Source organism: Paramormyrops kingsleyae, chromosome 9 (genome assembly GCF_048594095.1).
Source record: "Paramormyrops kingsleyae isolate MSU_618 chromosome 9, PKINGS_0.4, whole genome shotgun sequence".
NCBI classification, from domain to species: domain Eukaryota; kingdom Metazoa; phylum Chordata; class Actinopteri; order Osteoglossiformes; family Mormyridae; genus Paramormyrops; species Paramormyrops kingsleyae.
Genome location: NC_132805.1, coordinates 7,684,524 through 7,703,722, shown reverse-complemented (window position 1 = coordinate 7,703,722; position 19,199 = coordinate 7,684,524). Strand labels below are relative to the sequence as shown.

The following is a 19,199-nucleotide window of genomic DNA, read 5'->3' as shown; positions in this document are numbered from 1 at the left end:
AGCTGAATTTTAATATACAGTATCTTTGGATTGAATCAGATTGTAGAACAAGACATTCCCTTTAGAGGACATACTAAAACCCTTAATTAAGGAACTTTGGAATAAGCACAGATGAGCAGAGATGCACTGAGTTAGTCTCCTTGAACACCTTTCACTCCCTCTGATCTCCTCCGCAGGCTAAGGTTCCTTCATCCCCTCCTCTTCATGACCCTCTGTGTCTGACATCACACCATGTTCAGAAATATGAAACAGAAATTGTTTTTCCTCAAGTCATTGGCCATGCTCTCATCTGCTGGTAACAAAATCTTCCCACTATCAAAGTATTATTCGCAAGTAAACCAGTCACAGAATATTTAATTATTCTTACAACTATAAATGAAAATATGTCAGATAAAACAAGTTTCCTTTATAACAAAGCAGGAGTATGTAACAGTGCATGTCTGACATCCTATTAACTGGTTGTGTGGTGATGACTGTCCTTTAACTTTTAATGCACCAGTTACCTGTTTTGTCCCATGAAACAGAGCAGTATGTAATGTCCCCTGTAGGAAAGAAGGCCTTGAATTCTCTCTGCAGCTATAACTGCTAGAGGAGGTTACTTTAATGAATCAAAGATATGACAATTTCTTGCTAATAAAGGTACTCAAATGGTGAACATACAGTACATTTATTTTTTTATTTGCAAAGAATATTGAATGTATAAGTAGTAAATATTAAGTAAGAAGTGTGGCTCTGGAACCCATGCGGTACTGGGGGGGAGCACTCTGTCTGCAACACGAAATGCTCAGTTTTGCTGACAGTGGAGACATTAAGGAGGGGCAGTGAAAGGCCTTGCTTAGGGGCCCAACAGAGAAGCCATTTCAATCCGGAACCTTCCAATCACTGGCACAGCATTATAACCCACTGAGTCACAAACTGTCCCTCATACATAGCTCTCGTGAAGAATGTGGCTGGCTGATAAAGATAAAGATAATCTTTATTGTCATTGTCACTTGAACAATGAAATTGAAAATGCAATCAACTTAATGTGAGGCATAAGAGTAATAAAAAATATATATTAAAAATATGCAAATTGCACTGAATATACAAATTGCACTGATGAGATATAAAAATTAACAGTTTCTATTGTGAATTTAAAGCCATGATTGCTGTGGGATAAAAACTGTTTTTAGGCGATTTGTCCTGGTGAATGAGACTTTAGAAATTAATGTTATCTGTGCCAGAATGAATGTGTACCCTCCTACCATCCTGAAAAACATGCTTAAAATGCAGATGCCTTGATAGCAGGTATCTCTGCACTGATAGTTATACAGACAGGGCTCTAAGCATGTCTGAAATTTTGTCTCAGTTATTCCTTTTTGAAAGAGAAGATTGCCAGGACACACTCTGTTCCTCTCTTGATACTCATCTCGAATATTGTTATGAAGATAAACACACCCACCTTTTTACGTGAATGAGTATTTAGCATGTGAAAGAGAAAACTTGACTGTCTGGAATGTTCTGGAGTCCATCATATACACAAGGTGCTTTCCATTACAGGTCACCTGACACAGGAACAATGACCCTTAGAAAGTGGAGGGGAGCCAATGTCTTCATTATGGTTTGGAGGTCAAGTGGGCTGCTGTCCATGGGGGACATCAACCTTGATTTGGACAATTCTTTTTATCCAGTTGCATGGGCTCCTCAGAATTGGATCATCGAGCATTTGAGAGGATCTGTTAAAACACATATTAATATTATTACACACACACAAACACACACATACATCCATCCTTTATCCACTACTTGTCCAGGTCCTGAGTCATAGTGGCAGCAGTCTGATCAGAGACTCCTCCTTCCCAGCCTAGACAGATACCCAACCACCTCAGCTGGCTCCTTTTGATGCGGAGGTGCACCAGCTCTTCTTTGAGCTCCTCCTGAATGTCTGAGCCCCTAATACTATCTTTAAGGCTGAACCCAAACTCCTTGCAAAGAAAGCCTATTTGGTTTTAGAAATATCACAATATTACTCAGTCCTGGAACGTTGCCATGGCAGCTGCTGCAGCAGTGCTGTTTTTGTCCGTCAGAGCATTGTTTTGCGGAAGACAGACCAAGAATTAAGTGCCGGAAATGAATGAATAAGTTCGTGTTTTGCCTCTCTTTCCCAAAGCCCTTCCTGCTGAAGAAATCTGGTACCGTCGGCTGGCCTGTGAGATTAGCGTGAGAACTAACATGCAGCGTAGCTCTAGGCTGAACAAAACAGCCGACAGTTGTACGTAAAAGTTGCCCCGTAGTGCAAGATGTGAATAATTTACTGAATGTGGTATATCAGCAGCTCCACGGTATTCCCAATCCCAATGTTCATCTGGCTCATTTGTCATGTTCGAGGAGACAGGCAGCTATGAAGACGACCGGGAAGTACCTCGCCCAGCCTCTAAAACCTCACACCACACCAAGGGATGTGCATCAGAGGCCGCAGAATAGGAACCAAGCTTCGGAAACTCATATGGTGTTGAGTGAGGGGGAGGTGCGTTTGCTTGCCGTGTATCTCGTTCTGTGGGTTCACCCAGACTACTCATAAACTTGGAATGTGACAATTTTATTGATGTTTAGCAGGGCATTTCCCATATTAAAAGGATCCTTTTAATGGAAGGTTCCCCATTATTCACATCCATCTGGAAGGTTCCCCATTATTCACATCCATCTGTCTTCCTGAAATGCTTATTCAGTGCGGTGCAGCAGGGCACTGGGTGGAATTCCTTTGGTGGAAGGACAGGAAGGAGACAGTGTATGGGTGCCCATGTGTAACACAGGAATCCTGTTCTTGAATCTGCATTAGGTGCCAACAAAAGACAAAGTGGGCAATTTGAACATTTACATGCTGACTTCAAGGAGGTGATCAGGAGCCAGTGTAGATGCCTGCAGAACCCCGAAAAGTAAACTGAACTGAACTGAACTGATCCTACGCGTGAGAAATTTCTGCTCTGTTTTTTAAACCAAGTTAAGGCCGTTTATCTTTAAGGCTGCCCAGGTTAATTCTTTTCAAATTTTTCCAAGGATTTTGTACTTACTGCTCCAAAGACACGCAAATAAAAAATGTGCTTTAAAATCACAGCCTTGCGTGTGATTCACCAGTAACATGGAAAGAAACAGAATTTAGAGGTGGGACTCCAGCCAACCACCAGCTACTCAAGCTGCAGGCAAGGCACGGTACCTTAGAAATATTTTATTTTTGTCTTTATGGAGAAATCTACAAGAAACAAGAAGCAGCAACATGCCATTCACAGAATGACTGTCCCTGTGCAACTGAACAAGAGATGTTTTATAATTAATCAGCACAAAGATCATTTGGTTTCTGTGCAGCTGGCAAGGGGCTAGTACAGGTGGGTGGACAAAAACAAAGCAGGCATACAAAGGCAACACCCCGTGCATTTTTGTTACCAGTGGGGTGTATTTTGTATTTGCCATCCCAGGAGATTAGTATAAAAACTGACCTTCCATACTTTTTGATGCTACTGAATGATACTGGCTCCTGCTGAACCGCTGACAGCAGAAAGGGAATTTTACGCAACGTGCCACATGTGGAGGAAAAACATTTAAATCTGAGGCACAGTCATCTGACACGCTGAAGAGGGACCATAGCTTCCTTCTCTCTATAAATGTAGGTACAGGGGAATTCCTGGTCTAGGGGAATGTGGCCCTAGCCTATGTACCTTAAATGTCCACGTAGGAACACACATGCAAATGAGGGGTCAGTCTGATTCGCTGTTGTAGTCCACACTGCCTTTCCGTACACCCTCCTGATCCCCTTTGCCTCCCTCCTCTTCACTCTCCTTGTCCCAGTCCTTCATGGATGCCCCCATCATAAAGTCGTCCCGCAAAATGCTCCACGACGGCTTCTCCTCTGGCTTGACGGCAGCCTGCAGTTAGACAGAGAACAAGCAATAAGTCGAACTGATACTGGAAATATATTGTACAGCCTCACTTAACACTCTTTGGGACTATCCCGCCTGCTGTCCCTAGAGGGTGCTGTACACTCACCACCTGCTTTTGTGATGCAGGAACAGCGCCAGGTTCCGCCCCACGCAGAACGTCGATAAAGTCTTTCTTGGAGACCGCGGAGAGCAGCTTGGCCCGCTTTCTCTCCGACCCGCCGACTTCCGTCATTTTGTCGTCAATGTGTTTCTGGTGTTTCCTCACAGCATTGAACAGTTGGACCACACCCCTGTGAAGAGGTGTGATTGGTGAAGAAATCAAGAGTCGTTCTTGATAAACAGCCCATAAACCACAGGACAGTCTAAGCAGGTCAGGGAGATAGCGCGACACACTTGTGTGCGTTGTTTCACTGCCCTCATTAACAGGTATGACAGACCCTAGATGAGGAAGATGACAAGAATAACAAGGATCCATAACACGCTGGCTGTGTTTCGGGTTTGATCACAGGAATGAACATGCGGCCAAATGGTTCACACACCCCCACATGGTCCCCATAATTCCTGTGGGGAGTGTGTGTGTGTCAATGTTGCGGCCATGTACAAATTCTCACCTGGTGGCAATCCGTTGCAGGTTCCTCTCAGTTTCTCGGTCTCGCACCACATCCGGTTTCTCCCGGCAGAGCATCTCCCAGGCCCTCTTCTTATCCAGCTGCAAATTGCAGGGGAACACAAATGAATGCGGCCAAAATGTTCATACAGACCCTGTTATGCCCCCTCCCAATCACCTGCAACATGTTATAAAAACCCTCTTCCATTGACCCTTTGCCTGACAGTACCTGCTTCTTCCTTTCCAGTCGCTCCTTCTTTTCCTTCTCCTTCACTTTATCCAAGTCTTTATTTTTCGCTAAGATACTCGGTTTGTCCTCTAAAGTTTTCTTGCTAAGAATTTTAGCCATGGCGTCCGCCCATCCCGCATTAGGATTGGTTTTCTCCGAGTCCTCAGCCTGCTCGCTTTCGCTCGCCCCATCATTACTCTCATCGTCGGAGTCTCCTGTGCTGTCTCGGGCGTCTGAATGGCGACGTTTGAGAAAATGGTTACAGGATCAGAAACACATACTCACACACAACAGCGGTACGTCAGCCCCTAAACCACGTTTCAAAAATATACACAGGCACCACCGGAAGTATGCTAAGTAAATTACAGCTTTTAGCCAGGCTGCAATGTCTAACAATATTAAATCCTGTAATAATAAAATCAAAAATAAACTACAGATTTGCTTAAAAAATTCAAATTAAGATATTTTTTATTATATAAGCTGCCTCGTTTTTGGTTGAAAAATGAAAAATATTACCGCTATGTTCTTCCAAGCTCACATGTGTTGATTCCAACAACGACGCCATCTTTGCAGTTTTCTTCTTCCTTTGTGTTTTTTTATTTTTGTTTTCAGAATGACAGTGTGCATGCTGCCACCTGCTGTTGGGAGTGCGCAGCACATTGACTTTTTGCTTGAGCGCCCTGGTATTATCCGAATGTTGTCATATACTGCCACCTGTTGTCCATAAGTAGGCAATACAACGGTTTTTCCACAACGTCATGACATATCTGCTGTTCATAAGTGCTTTTTGCTGATAATTCCACGCCGCCACACCAATGTATATATGTATGTTTTCAAAATACGTGCTTGCTCATTGTGATACCTTATATTACCCTCGTCAATATCTTATAAATAACCTGTAGTATAGATTCTGTTATATAAAAGTGAGAGACAGGCCACATTTGCTACTCTGGCTACTTTGACTCTTTGGTTGTAACTGTTCAGTCATGTGAACATTGATTTCAGAATCCAAATCTCTTACATTTGCTGTCTGAGGGATTTTTATATTAAATTTTCAATTAGAAAAATCACATTAATTTGGGATACTGTTGCATATTTATCCTCAAAATTGTATTGTCCTCATAAGAGATGCAGTTGCTCAATGAACCTTCAAATATACAAGGTGTGTGGACAGATCTGTTTAAGTAATTTTGTGTTGCTGAATTATTTTCCTGGTGCATGACAATAATTAGAAAAACCTAATAAAGTTTTCCTACACAACAGAAAGATGCATTCAGACCCATATGAACTATGCAAAATGATCAGCATTCTATCTCTTTTCAGTTCCTAGTGTAGCCCATATGTGACAGCCTTATGAGCTGAATAAAGCTGGTGTCCTTTCACAAAAATAACCCAGCAGGTTTGCTAACTAATAATAGCTTTTGTTTCTGAGGGCAACATCAGTATTCCCACCAGAGATTTTGAAACCTGTTTAACAAGAACATTGGATTTTTTTTGTTCCTTGGAAGCCAGTACCTTGGAGTCAAATTATGACTGATGTCTTTATGATATTTTTTTACATACTTTAATTTATATAAGGAATACAATTAGAAAGGTTCACTCAGTTTGTATGCCTGTTTCATATTTTGCACTTTAGAATCTAAGATGGCAGTATTACCCTTTAGCTGAATTCCTCGTTTCATAGTACCACAGATATGGAAAAGGTGAGTATCGTGTCAGAAAAATGGGTACAACTCAGGTACTGTTTTGTACCACAAGGTGCAAACAACATTAATGTACCCCCAACAGTACAAATGTTCCTCAGAGTCAACTTCTGTACCTTAAGAGGTATGTTTACCTACAGCTATAAGGTACAATTGGCAGACCCCTGAGGCTACAGACCCAGTGACAAGTAATCCTCAAAGGTACAAACTGGTACTTTTTCTGACAGTGTATATACATCCCTATGAGTGAGTGAAACATGCACAGACAGAATACTATGAAAATAATATGAAATATATGTGGTTTGTGCTGACACTAGTAAGCATACAGAAAATCAGTGCATAGTTTTCGTTCATATTTCAGTTCCATTAAAAAATAGGAACAATGGGATCAGTTGCAGGACATGTCCCTCCACAGCGCAAACAGTAATTTCTTTCGGACATTATCAATCGGCCTCGATAAGCTAAGCATTACACGCGATTGTAAGACGTATTATCAACTGCATTATCGACCGATCGTTCCCTTTTCTTCTGCATAGGACACAGTTGTTCAGAACGACAACAACATCGGCAACAGAAACAACAGCAGGGGTCTCCGTGGCGCACATCCCCCCCCCCCAATTACCTGCCGTGCGCAATAACAATAAACAGAATAATATTCCGATCATTTTGCACTGCGAAACAGACCGAGACTTTACACTTTGGTATATTTCACATGCACAATTGCAGCGACTAGCACTACCGGCACCATATGCGGACTATTTACAGTGATATTTATTCCCCGGAACCAGGGCACTACTGGAATTTCCTGTGATGTCACGGTGCTTGGACACCATTTTTCGTGGAGTTTGCAGCTGTTATCGACGGGCAGAGAGGGGGGGTGGGGCGAGCAGGACGCTTTGTGCATGGGCTTGCGAGCTCCGGGCTGGGCGATCTGACAGCCCCTCTGCGAGCTCCGAGGCCAGTGCGGCGCAGAGGCTCGAGCTCTGGCTCAAGAAGCAGCGACGGACGGTCTGGGGCGTTCGCACTCACGGCGGGCCTCTCGTACCGTCCCCGCGGCCGTTTCTCCTTAACCACGGACCAGGTTTCTCTGGTTGACGCCGGCATGCAGGCGAACGGCGCAGACGACCCAGGACGCGATGCGGGGACGCCGGGCGGCGAGCCGCTGCGCTCCAACGGGCTGCTCTCCGGCGCTGCCGCTGACGGAGATGGGCTTTCCCCCGGGACAGGCACCGGAGGTTCGGCCACCCCCGCCCCCCCAGGATCGGGGTCGATAAAGAAGAAGAAGCGTCTCACTCAGTGGGATGAAGACCTCGTCCGACTCATAGGGCAGCATCTGCACGGTCTAGGTCTGAAGTAAGTCCGCAAGCCGAGCCGCAGCGCCCGTGTCCGTCCGTCCGTCATCGGCCTCCTCATTATTATTATATCTGGGGTGGGCAGCACATATAACCGGCCATAAATAGAGATCCTAAAAAAACTCAAACATAACATTACAGAATAAAACAACATATATTATTGTCAATGATGTTGTTATGAAAAGCTGTCTCGGAATACCCAGTTATTTGATTTTGTCATATATTAAGCCTGTAAACATCCCGGTAGCCGCCGTACAAAGACTCATTTGGGCATTGCTGAACCTGCTAAGCGGAATCAGCTTACGGGCAAACGGCGAGTTGTCCCTGAAAGCATTTAAAGCCGCGTTGAAGGTCTTCGCTTTTTAAATCTTATTACCCTCATTGCATATTTTGTTTTTTCCCCCTGAATAACATTTTATTTAGTATGGTTCATTGTTTCAGTTCAGTCCAGCATTACTGATATGTGTTTACAAGTAAACAAGTTGCGATAGAAAAATAATAATAATTCGTAATAACATCATTATTATTAATTATAAGAATAATAAACATAAGACTCAAATCCAAGACAGGAAGTGATGAAACTGACTTCCTGTCTCCTGGAGTGACACCTCTGGACAGGAGCTTGTTTATAAACACATGACTCATGGAGCACACTTGCTGCTGGTGGACATTTGGTGACTGTGGTGATCAGTTTCCAGACACTGCACTGGAAAGGAGCCTGATACAGGGGGCTGGATTTTATTAAAAGATGTCAGCATATATGATTTTTTTAAATTATAAATTGGTGCCCGAGTGTGAATAATAAATGCAATTACATATTTTGATTGATATTTTAATTGGATGATACACTTCCAGCCAAAAATGACTCTCTGTAAGGCTATTCTCTGACAGCAGGATATGTGAAAATATGTAATTGTTTTGTTAGGACAAGTAAGGATGTGTTACTGTCTGCTGTCTGGATATGTTAGGATGTGTTACCGTCTGCTGTCAGGATATATCAGGATGTATTACTGTCTGCTGTCAGGATACATCAAGATATGTCAGGATTTGTTACTGTCTGCTGCCTGGATATGTCAGGATTTGTTACTGTCTGCTGCCTGGATATGTCAGGATTTGTTACTGTCTGCTCTCAGGATATGTCAGGATGTGTTACTGTGCTGTCTGGATATGTCAGGATGTGTTACCGTCTGCTGTCAGGATATATCAGGATGTGTTACTGTGTGCTGTCAGGATACATCAAGATATGTCAGGATTTGTTACTGTCTGCTGCCTGGATATGTCAGGATTTGTTACTGTCTGCTCTCAGGATATGTCAGGATGTGTTACTGTGCTGTCTGGATATGTCAGGATGTGTTACTGTGTGCTGTCTGGATATGTCAGGATGTGTTACTGTGCTGTCTGGATATGTCAGGATTTGTTACTGTCTGCTCTCAGGATATGTCAGGATGTGTTACTGTGCTGTCTGGATATGTCAGGATGTGTTACTGTGCTGTCTGGATATGTCAGGATGTGTTACTGTCTGCTGTCAGGATATGTCAGGATATGTCAGGATGTGTTACTGTCTGCTGCCTGGATATGTCAGGATATGTCAGGATTTGTTACTGTCTGCTGCCTGGATATGTCAGGATGTGTTACTGTCTGCTGCCTGGATATGTCAGGATATGTCAGGATGTGTTACTGTCTGCTGCCTGGATATGTCAGGATATGTCAGGATTTGTTACTGTCTGCTGTCAGGATATGTCAGGATGTGTTACTGTGTGCTGTCTGGATATGTCAGGATGTGTTACTGTCTGCTGTCTGGATATGTCAGGATGTGTTACTGTCTGCTGCCTGGATATGTCAGGATATGTCAGGATGTGTTACTGTCTGCTGTCTGGATATGTCAGGATGTGTTACTGTGCTGTCTGGATATGTCAGGATATGTCAGGATTTGTTACTGTCTGCTGCCTGGATATGTCAGGATATGTCAGGATTTGTTACTGTCTGCTGCCTGGATATGTCAGGATTTGTTACTGTCTGCTGCCTGGATATGTCAGGATGTGTTACTGTCTGCTGTCTGGATATGTCAGGATGTGTTACTGTCTGCTGTCAGGATATGTCAGGATTTGTTACTGTCTGCTGTCTGGATATGTCAGGATTTGTTACTGTCTGCTGTCTGGATATGTCAGGATGTGTTACTGTCTGCTGTCAGGATATGTCAGGATTTGTTACTGTCTGCTGTCTGGATATGTCAGGATTTGTTACTGTCTGCTGCCTGGATATGTCAGGATTTGTTACTGTCTGCTGTCTGGATATGTCAGGATGTGTTACTGTCTGCTGTCAGGATATGTCAGGATATGTCAGGATTTGTTACTGTCTGCTGCCTGGATATGTCAGGATTTGTTACTGTCTGCTGCCTGGATATTTCAGGATGTGTTACTGTCTGCTGTCAGGATATATCAGGATATGTCAGGATGTGTTATTGTGTGCTGTTTGGACCCATCGTTATGTGATGTCAGGATAAATTAAGGCATTTCAGGGCATGTGTTTATGGGCTGTCAGGATGTATTAGATGCAATGTGAAGTGTCAGTATGTGTTCTGAAATATTGACAGATTGAGCTGATCTAAGGCCATTTTTAAAATGTATAATTTCTTATCAGACTAGCAATGTATCAAGCAACCAGTTGCACTCTTTTGTTATGGACCAGCAAATGTTATGAATGATTTTTGCATAGAATCTGCGTCTGAAGTATCCCAGCCCCGTAAATGACCCTGACTGCTTCACTTTGTACCGATTGCTAGGATGTTGTTGCTGATTTCCTTGCCGGCTGCCCCGCCTTACCCTGTGTCGCCTTCGTCAGCTTACAGGTCCTCTGTCTGCCTGTTGCTCCGCCCCACAGGCCGGTGATGTTTCTCCTGCCGCATTTTGCAGTCTCTGTGGTTTTAGTCCCCAATGCCCCTAAGAAACGCAGAGTCACACCCTATGGCCCGATATTGCTGCCACACAGCTGAGGCCCTCTTGTCTCTGTGGGCCATACGAGCTTTAATAGAAGCACAGGATTTTCGAGTGTCTTCATTCATTGGAGCTCACATTAAAGAATTGCCTTCAGGCAGATAAGAGGACCCACCTTGGGGCGTATACAAGGGCGGGGTCCTGGGGGCATTCCTCCCAGCAGAAGGCTGATTGGCCCCCTCCTCTGTCACTCATAGATTCCGAACATATCATTGGCTAATGATACAGTTGGCCCCTTTGGATGTATTATGGCCTCTTCTATACCCCCCTCCCAACTTACAAAAAATCCTAGAATTACCTCTGGGATCTTTTCAGGCTTGGGGGTTCAGTTTTGAATGGACACTGTCTGGTACAGGGTCTGGTGCAGAACTGATGTCATGATGGTTCTTCCCACTGAGGACCTGCATTCCCTCCACAGCCAGACGGTGGATCTCTTAATGCAGGAGTCCGGCTGTAGACTGGAGCACCCTGCCGCTACCAAGTTCCGCAACCATGTAATGGAAGGAGAATGGACCAAGGTAGGATGCCCAGTGCCAAGATTGACAGTGTACCTTATGTAAGCACCACACACGCCGGCTTCAAGTGAGCCCAGCCTTACAAGGTCACATGATCTAACTAGAGATGCAGCGATCGTATTGGCCAACTATCGGCATCGGCCAATACAGGAGCAATCGGCCATCTGCCGAAGGTTAAAAATGAGCCGATTATGTACTGCTGATAATTCCACCTAAAACGGTGGCCCATAATGCTTTGCACACCCATGTACTAAACAGTTATTAAAATAATTCCACATAGCAGGCAATTTCCTATTAACGAAAAAACTGCATTAGAAATGCATTCTGCATGCTCTGCTAAATTTTCTCGAGGAGGATCTATTAATAAACATTTCAACACAACAAATCTGATTGCACACCTGAAGGCGAGACAATGAAGAGTTTGAGTTCCCGAAAAATAAGTATGTTCCAATACAGAAGGCTGCAATACTGCCGAATAACGGTAATCCTTCCGTAATGCGAGTGTTTGATAGCAAAAGGATATTCAGTGCCAAGAGTGTGAAATCGAAAGATTTTACTTGGAAAATGAGTTTATCATACTTGATGATCAGCCCTTCTCTGCTGTAAATATTATGAATATTTAAGATGTGTACAGTTATATAGTGCTCTGGGATTGTTGTATGCCATAGTTGGTGTTTTTTTTTTTTTTAAATCAAAAAATATATTAAAAAATACTTCATATTTTTGGAATGTAATTAAATTTATTTTTTAATTTATTTGGGTGGAGTGTTTCTTTAAAGTTATTTAAGCAGAACCTCCCAAACAATTGGTGTCGTGTCAGTTTTCAAAATATAATCACCTATTGGTGTCAGCCAGAAATTTCCTTTCTAGTTCTGACCCGGCCGCTTGTCTGACTTGTTTGTTTTCGTGACGCAGGCTGAGAGCGACCTGAACGAGCTGAAGGCCCTCATGCGGTCGCCCAGCGCTGTGGTGGTGAGTCAACACAGGGCGTAGTGTCAGCCGAAGGGGGAGGTCCAAGCTGAGCCCAGCCGTAGTACGGCTGCAGCCATTGAATATTTTCATATTGGAATATTCAGCTGAATTTTTTTCTAGCATATTTGGTTTTTGCTACCGATGTTCTGAAAATGCTCCCAGATTTTCAAGCGCTCTCGAGCAGTGCTTGGAGGACCGTCTGGACTTGCCTGGTTTACTTACTCGTGGATTATGTGCGAGGTACATGTGGGAAGGGTTGCACAGGCACCATGCTATGGCCAGAATATGAACTGCACGTGAAGTTTGGTTATTAACCAATTTCAATGCAGTGGCTGGTGAAGCCTATGAGTAGTTCTCTGTATTTATAAAAAGCTGTTAGGGTGTTGGGTTAGGCAGACTACAGCAGGCCAAGCCTGATTTTTCATAAGAATTTTTTTCTATATTAACATTTTTTGAATGTCTCGAGTATTCTCTGCAGTACTAAACCACAGTAGGTAAAGGTGTTCTCAAGATTGTGGGGTGTGTGAATGGATGCTTCTCAAGAGGATCAGGGTGACTGCACCGATCACCATGGCATCACCCTTGATCGTAGCAGCTGTGGCATGTTGGGAAATTGCACACGCGTGTGTCTGTGCCCGTGTGTTACCTCGTTTTGTGTCGCCCTGGTGCCAGCGGATGAGGTTCCTGCTGCTGCAGCAGAAGTACCTGGAGTACCTGGAGGATGGGAAGGTGCTGGAGGCCCTTCAGGTGCTGCGGGCGGAGCTCACGCCGCTCAAGTACAACACCGACCGCATCCACGTGCTCAGCGGGTATGGCTTCCGTCTCATCACAAGACAGAACCCCTGTCTGTGACACAGAGACCAGAAACATCAGCTCACCTTCTGTGTCACGAGCTTATTATGGACTGATGTAACCATTTTGCTTAGTGGCTCTGCTTTCTGATTGGCTGTTGGTGACGTCGTTTCTGTGACTCCCCTGTGTGTGCCCAGCTATCTGATGTGCAGCCACGCGGAAGACCTGAGGGCAAAGGCAGAGTGGGAGGGGAAGGGGGCAGCTTCTCGCACCAAGCTGCTGGACAAATTGCAGAGTGAGGACATGCCTATCTGCACACACACACACACACACACACACTCACGATCTACCAGTGCCTACACCATATCACTCCAGCCCTCTAATACAGTCTAGACACACCTACTGAAAATAATTTGTTTCTCAGCAAGATAATGACCCTAAGCGCACCTCAAGGCTGTGTAAGTACTGTGTAAGTAAGGAGACGGTGTGCTGTGACAAATGACCTGCCCCCACAATCCCCCCCCCCCCTGGCTGAAACCCTTTAGAGCTGGTTTGGGATGAGCTGGATCAGATTTTCAGATTTTTGACTGGTACAGTATATATATAAAATGCCAGCATTGATTGAAAACCACAAAAGAACCAATTAAGATCAAAAAGAAAGAAAAAAAGATTCCTTTACTCAAAGAGAAGATGGAATTTGGAATAAACTAATAAATCTAGCGACAGCCAGGCTTGGGATTATCTCACAGGAGCGCTGGACAGTTCGGGCGTGAATGTCTCCGGACCCCAGATGCGCGATCTCCACAGTAGCATTTTGCAGGAGTCACCCTAAATGACCCCCCCCCCTCCCCCCCCCCCCACAGCGTACCTGCCGCCCTCGGTGATGCTGCCGCCCCGCAGGTTGCATTCTCTCCTGCGCCAAGCGGTGGAGCTGCAGCGGGATCGCTGCCTCTACCACAACACGCAGCTGGACAGCAGCCTGGACTCCGTGTCCTTGCTCCTGGACCACGTGTGCAGCCGGTGTGTCTCTCCGTGTGCCCCGCTCGTCCGCTTCCTTCCGCTCGCTCGCACGCTGACGCATAGTACAGCTAAGGTAACGCGCACTGTGCCTTCCACCTAGGAGACAGTTCCCCTGCACCACCCAGCAGGTTCTCACAGAGCACTGCAATGAGGTGTGGTTCTGCAGGTTCTCCAACGACGGTACCAAGTTGGCCACGGGCTCCAAAGACGCCACCGTCATCATATGGCAGGTGGACCCTGTGAGTGTTTGTTCTCTCTGTGCGTAAACGGGGTCCATCCGTGACCTTATACCCGTCAAGGAGTTAATTGGTGCTGGTGATAAACTGGTCCCAGCTGGGTTTGCGTGCTGTTAAGCACTGGGTTAGGCAGATCCCAGCAGGCCAAGCCTGGAAACGTATGAGAAGAAAAGGAGTGGCAGATTTAAAGATTGACTTGATCATCAATTTTCCATGCGGTTTCTTGTCATTTATGGACACACACTTTGAGCAGATGTGAAGTCGTGTCACTGACTGCAGTGTGTTTGTCAGGACTCCCACCAGCTCAGGGCACTGCGCACTCTGGAGGGTCATGCCTACGGAGTCTCCTACCTGGCCTGGAGCCCCGACGACACATACCTGGTGGCCTGTGGCCCCGATGACTGCTCCGAGGTGTGGCTTTGGAACGTACAGGTAACTCATTGTTCATACCTCTGTCACTCACACACTCGCGACAGTCAGAGTCGGCAGGTAGATGGTCCATCGATTCTGTTTATCCGTTTGTAACCTGGGCACAGACGGGAGTGCTGCGGACAAAAATGAGCCAATCGCATGAGGACAGCCTCACCAGCGTGGCCTGGAACCCAGACGGGAAGCGGTTTGTAACAGGCGGACAGCGGGGCCAGTTCTACCAGTGTGTGAGTGCATCCATCTGTCCGTCCAATAGGAGCAGGTCTCTGCTGTCCAGTAAAGCCTTCTTGTGCTCGTTGTGGGCAGAGGTGGAAAATCCAGGTCCAGAAAGTACAAATCCAGACCAAGGTTTTGTTCCAACCAACTAGTTGTATACTCTGTGAGTGTGGTTCTTTATGCTCAGCTGGCTGAAGCAAAATCCCGGTCTGGATTTGTACTTTCTGAAGCTGAACATTCCACCTCTGGTTGTGGGGCTACAAAAGAGTAATGGTGTCAGTGAAGGAACTTGTTACATGTGAGATGAACTTGTGCCCATCCCCCCCCCCCCCCCCCGCATTGTAGGACCTGGATGGGAACCTGCTGGACTCGTGGGAGGGTGTGCGGGTCCAGTGTGTGTGGTGCTTGGGCGACGGCCGGACGGTGCTGGCGTCGGATACGCATCAGCGTATCCGTGGTTACAACTTCGAGGACTTGACGGACAGGAACATGTGAGCGTCCACTTCAGCCTCGACGGGAGGGCGCCCCCTAGCTGCGACTCGGCTTCCGACGGCCATCCCTCTCAAATGCTCACGTCACAATCCGCTTTCTTTCCACAGTGTGCAGGAGGACCATCCCATAATGTCCTTCACGGTTTCTAAAAATGGAAGATTAGCTTTGCTGAATGTGGCAACTCAGGTGAGGGGGGGGGGTTTCTGTGTTCCTGTGTGCCCAGAGGGATTTCTCTCGGGTTTGACCGCGGAGCATTTGAGGGTCAGTGAGATGTCGCCCCCTACAGGGAGTCCACCTGTGGGACTTGCAGGACCGGACGCTGGTGAGGAAGTACCAGGGCGTGACACAGGGCTTTTACACCATCCACTCCTGCTTCGGGGGCCTCAATGAAGACTTCATCGCCAGCGGAAGCGAAGGCAAGCCTGCCGGCCCACGGCGGTGGGGGGTCACCCTGTCTGCCACGCCCCCGATTTCATCCACTTCCCTCGTTCACTTCATTGGCTCCCACTTCAGTTAATGCAAGTGTTGATTGACAGCAGACAGTAAATCCTGCACCCTCTTTATCCAGCTGCAACCTCAGCACCCGTGTTTTTATTCTCCTTTCATTTCGTGGTGAGTGTCCCCGCCAGGCAAGCAGGAGACTGGGGTTCGATTCCCCGACAGGCTCAATGAGTTAGAATGCCGTACCTGTGATCTGAGGATGGCGGTACACATCCCAGGGCCACCAGTACACATCCCAGGGCCACCAGTACACATCCCAGGGCCAGCAGAGTTATTCCACTATTAGGCCCCTGATCCACATCCCCGATGTGTGGGTTAGTGGAGATTAAGCCCCAAGGTGTACGAGATTAGTGCAGCTCCTTGACCGCTGCGCCACCTGCTGTCTTGACACTGTCTTGCACCCTCCCTGTAGACCACAAGGTCTACATCTGGCACAAGCGCAGCGAGCTGCCCATTGCCGACCTGAGCGGGCACACGCGGACGGTGAACTGCGTGAGCTGGAACCCTGTATACCCAGGGCTCATGGCCAGTGCCTCCGACGACGGCACCGTGCGTATCTGGGGTCCCTCCCCCGATCCCCAGGACAGCGAGGACCTCGGTGGTAAGTGACTGGTCTGCCAATAATTACACATCATTGGCTAGCAGAACATTAGGGTCAGTTAGCAATAATCTCAAAATGGATGCCACACTTGCTTTGTTACTGGCCTATTTCTGGACGGATATTGGATTGTAATAGTTGCCGATGGTCCACATTTAGCCTGACGCTAACCCCATGTCATGGATGATGTCCGTATTGGCGCTTTACACAGGCCCATTTACCCGAGCTGAAGGCTTCATGAGCCAAGACCACGTTAATAATGGAAGACTGCATTGTTAGATTAGCCAGACTCGAAGGTGGACATCACCAACATCAGCTGATGGACTCTTGAGTGTTTAGGAGGAACCGTATCCCAGCCTGTGATTTTGGCTGGTAATGGCGAAGAACTGGCCTAGTGTAGATAGGCAGCTGGTGGTGGTAGATATCCCAGTTTCACATTGGGACCGATTGGAACAGTGCTGGGATAATTAATTTATTGACATTTTATTGACCCCTGTGGGGAAATTCTCTTTTTCATCTACCCATTATGTTCTCCCTGACACCTAGACACACATGTAGGTGAGAGCAAACTGCCTACGAAGGGCAGCCACCTGCAGTGATGTCCGTGGAGCTGGGGGTTAAGGGTTAAGGGTTAAGGGTTAAGGGTTAAGGCTCGAACCAGCGACCAGACACAGAGGTTGAGCCCGCTGAGCCATATGCTGTCCCCAGATATGATGTCCATCTTTATAGCGTGACAAGGGGCTGGGAAAGTGGACAGGAAATCTCACCATCGTCATATTTCTCTCCCCAGAGGGCTGCCATAGCATGGATAGTTGATGACTCGAAGAAAGAAGACGTCTCTAGAAAATGAATTTAGACGGGGGGCGGAGTCAGGGAGATAAACACATTTCACACACAAGAGGCCAGCTGTGACCTCTGACGTGTTTGGCATGGTCTCACACGGCGCTCCTCCACACGCCTGACCCCCCCCACCACCCCCACCACCACCACCCCCATCCCACAGCGCCCCCAGCTGGCGAGACCGCCACTGGCATTCCCTTTGTTCCTTGTTGTGGTCGTTCCACATGTAGCATCAAAACTCCAGAACGATATAGTGAAAATGTTGGCTTGGGTGCCACCAGAGGTGGACGGATAGAGAAATATAGGTCATCTGATTTTTTTCTGTTTAAAACGGACAAACCAAACATAAGCGAGTCACTCTCTGACCAAGCTCTTTATCCCGAGGAAACTGCTGAATGAGAGGCTGTTTGTGTTTGTGGGGCGCAGGGGAGGGACGAGAAGGCAACTCATCCCCCCCCCCTGAATTATTTATATTACCTGTAAATGACTCACAGAACTATTTATACACAAACCCCTTTTTTGAGAATGCCTGCGTCCCTTAGGTCCTGTTCACTCACCAGCAGCGATTTGTGCTTATTTTCACACGTACGTTTCGAGAACATTTTAAATTTTCGGATGTTTGGGTTTGTTTTGGAATCACTTTTATTATTGATTTGAGCTGGGGGCAGACTCCAATATTTCTAAAGTTCAGTGGTTATGCGTGAAGGACAAATGATTTGGGTGGGGGGCGGCGGGGGGGTTTAAGGGATATTAAGGAGGCCACTGAGCTGATGCTACCTGATTGGAGGAGCTCAGTGAGGCAGATTTGGTGCCAGTACTGCTGGGAAACTGGTGGACAGGGGTATGCAGTGACAGGAGGGGGTGACCTTAACAAGGGTGTGTCCTGTAGGACAGCAGGATGATCGCGTTGGGTCTCTTTCCAGAGGAGAATGAAGAAATGTTCTCACCGAACCCAGCCGGAACGTGCCCTCAAGCCTTCCGATCTAGGGCAACTCCGCCTTTTCCCACTGGCAGCTGTGGGCTACATTTGTCTGAGACTTCAAACCCCTGAACCTTCAGGAAAGCCAGCAGTACTGCACACTCACAGAGGATGATTTAGCAGAGCGCGACATGTAAAGGAGAGAATTCTCAAGCAGCTCAGATGCACTCTGGAGAAGCACTAGTGGAAGGGATGCGTGTGTGTCACATGTAACAGTGACCCAGTGATGATTGTAAGTGGCCACTTTGCACTCACCTTTGCGGGGGGGGGTGGCAGCTCTCACTGGTTGTCACATGACCCTTTTGCCACGTGTTCCTGAACAGCTCTCTAGCGCCCCCCCCCTCCCCCCCATAGCAATTTGCCCCCCCGTACTGGTTCCCAGCTCAGACAATAAGCCTCGTCCACCCTCTGCCAACCATATCCAAGCATGGCGCCCCCTTTTGGCTGTTTCCCCCCCATATGCTCACCCCCCCTCACTCATCCCGGTATCCAATCTTACTCCCGACTTGCTTTCAGTTTTTCTGAGGATGACTGACAGTGGATTGACAGGCTGAACTCTTATTACTTTAGTTGTGTTCATGTTATTTCTGTAGGTTGCAGTTTTTCTTGTGAGATGCTATTAATATATGCATTTAGCCTCTGGCTGTGCATTTTTTACACCGGCTCCCCCTGTGTGTCCCTAAAAACCTGCACCGCTGATCTGGCCGGGTTAATCGCCACGGCAACACGCTTCTCGGGACCCGGGGGGCCGCGACGGCCCCGGGACGGGGTAGTGCATGCGTGGTCCTGCCCGCTGCCCGCCTGGCGTGAG

At 46.8% G+C, this 19,199-nt stretch overlaps 2 protein-coding genes across 4 annotated transcripts; one reads left to right on the top strand and one right to left on the bottom strand.

Annotated features, from left to right (window-relative positions):
* Nucleotides 1-707: 707 nt before the first annotated feature.
* rrp15 (ribosomal RNA processing 15 homolog) lies at nt 708-5,374 on the bottom strand. Of its 2 annotated transcripts, XM_023813070.2 has the most exons (6): nt 5,267-5,374; nt 4,751-4,983; nt 4,526-4,623; nt 4,021-4,204; nt 3,693-3,899; nt 708-1,715 (listed from the first exon to the last, which is right to left on the bottom strand). In XM_023813070.2, the coding sequence occupies exons 1-5, from the start codon at nt 5,313-5,315 to the stop codon at nt 3,732-3,734; spliced, it is 732 nt and encodes a 243-aa protein (XP_023668838.2). In that variant the 5' UTR covers nt 5,316-5,374; the 3' UTR covers nt 708-1,715; nt 3,693-3,731. The 2 variants fall into 2 exon arrangements, with proteins under 2 accessions (XP_023668838.2, XP_023668837.2); XM_023813069.2 differs by lacking the exon at nt 708-1,715 and having other exon boundaries at nt 3,191-3,899.
* A 1,888-nt stretch (nt 5,375-7,262) lies between these two features.
* On the top strand, nt 7,263-17,550 carry LOC111844510 (WD repeat-containing protein 26-like). 2 transcript variants are annotated; one of them, XM_023813040.2, is made up of 14 exons: nt 7,263-7,806; nt 11,217-11,316; nt 12,229-12,285; nt 12,958-13,094; nt 13,275-13,372; nt 13,941-14,097; nt 14,201-14,336; nt 14,625-14,765; nt 14,870-14,989; nt 15,324-15,469; nt 15,578-15,656; nt 15,757-15,886; nt 16,384-16,572; nt 17,360-17,550. In XM_023813040.2, the coding sequence occupies exons 1-14, from the start codon at nt 7,556-7,558 to the stop codon at nt 17,383-17,385; spliced, it is 1,767 nt and encodes a 588-aa protein (XP_023668808.1). In that variant the 5' UTR covers nt 7,263-7,555; the 3' UTR covers nt 17,386-17,550. The 2 variants fall into 2 exon arrangements, with proteins under 2 accessions (XP_023668808.1, XP_023668807.1); XM_023813039.2 differs by having other exon boundaries at nt 7,264-7,806; nt 14,198-14,336.
* The last annotated feature ends 1,649 nt before the right edge of the window (nt 17,551-19,199 follow it).

Coding starts and splice junctions, on each gene's coding strand:
- rrp15 (XM_023813070.2), bottom strand. CDS start 5,315: ATGGCGTCGTTGTTGGAATCAACACATGTGAGCTTGGAAGAACATAGC. Junction 4,624..4,750: donor GACTGGAAAGGAAGAAGCAG/GTACTGTCAGGC, acceptor TGCAATTTGCAG/CTGGATAAGAAGAGGGCCTG. Junction 3,900..4,020: donor CTGCATCACAAAAGCAGGTG/GTGAGTGTACAG, acceptor GTCTAACTGCAG/GCTGCCGTCAAGCCAGAGGA.
- LOC111844510 (XM_023813039.2), top strand. CDS start 7,556: ATGCAGGCGAACGGCGCAGACGACCCAGGACGCGATGCGGGGACGCCG. Junction 12,286..12,957: donor GGTCGCCCAGCGCTGTGGTG/GTGAGTCAACAC, acceptor CCCTGGTGCCAG/CGGATGAGGTTCCTGCTGCT. Junction 14,337..14,624: donor TCATATGGCAGGTGGACCCT/GTGAGTGTTTGT, acceptor TGTGTTTGTCAG/GACTCCCACCAGCTCAGGGC.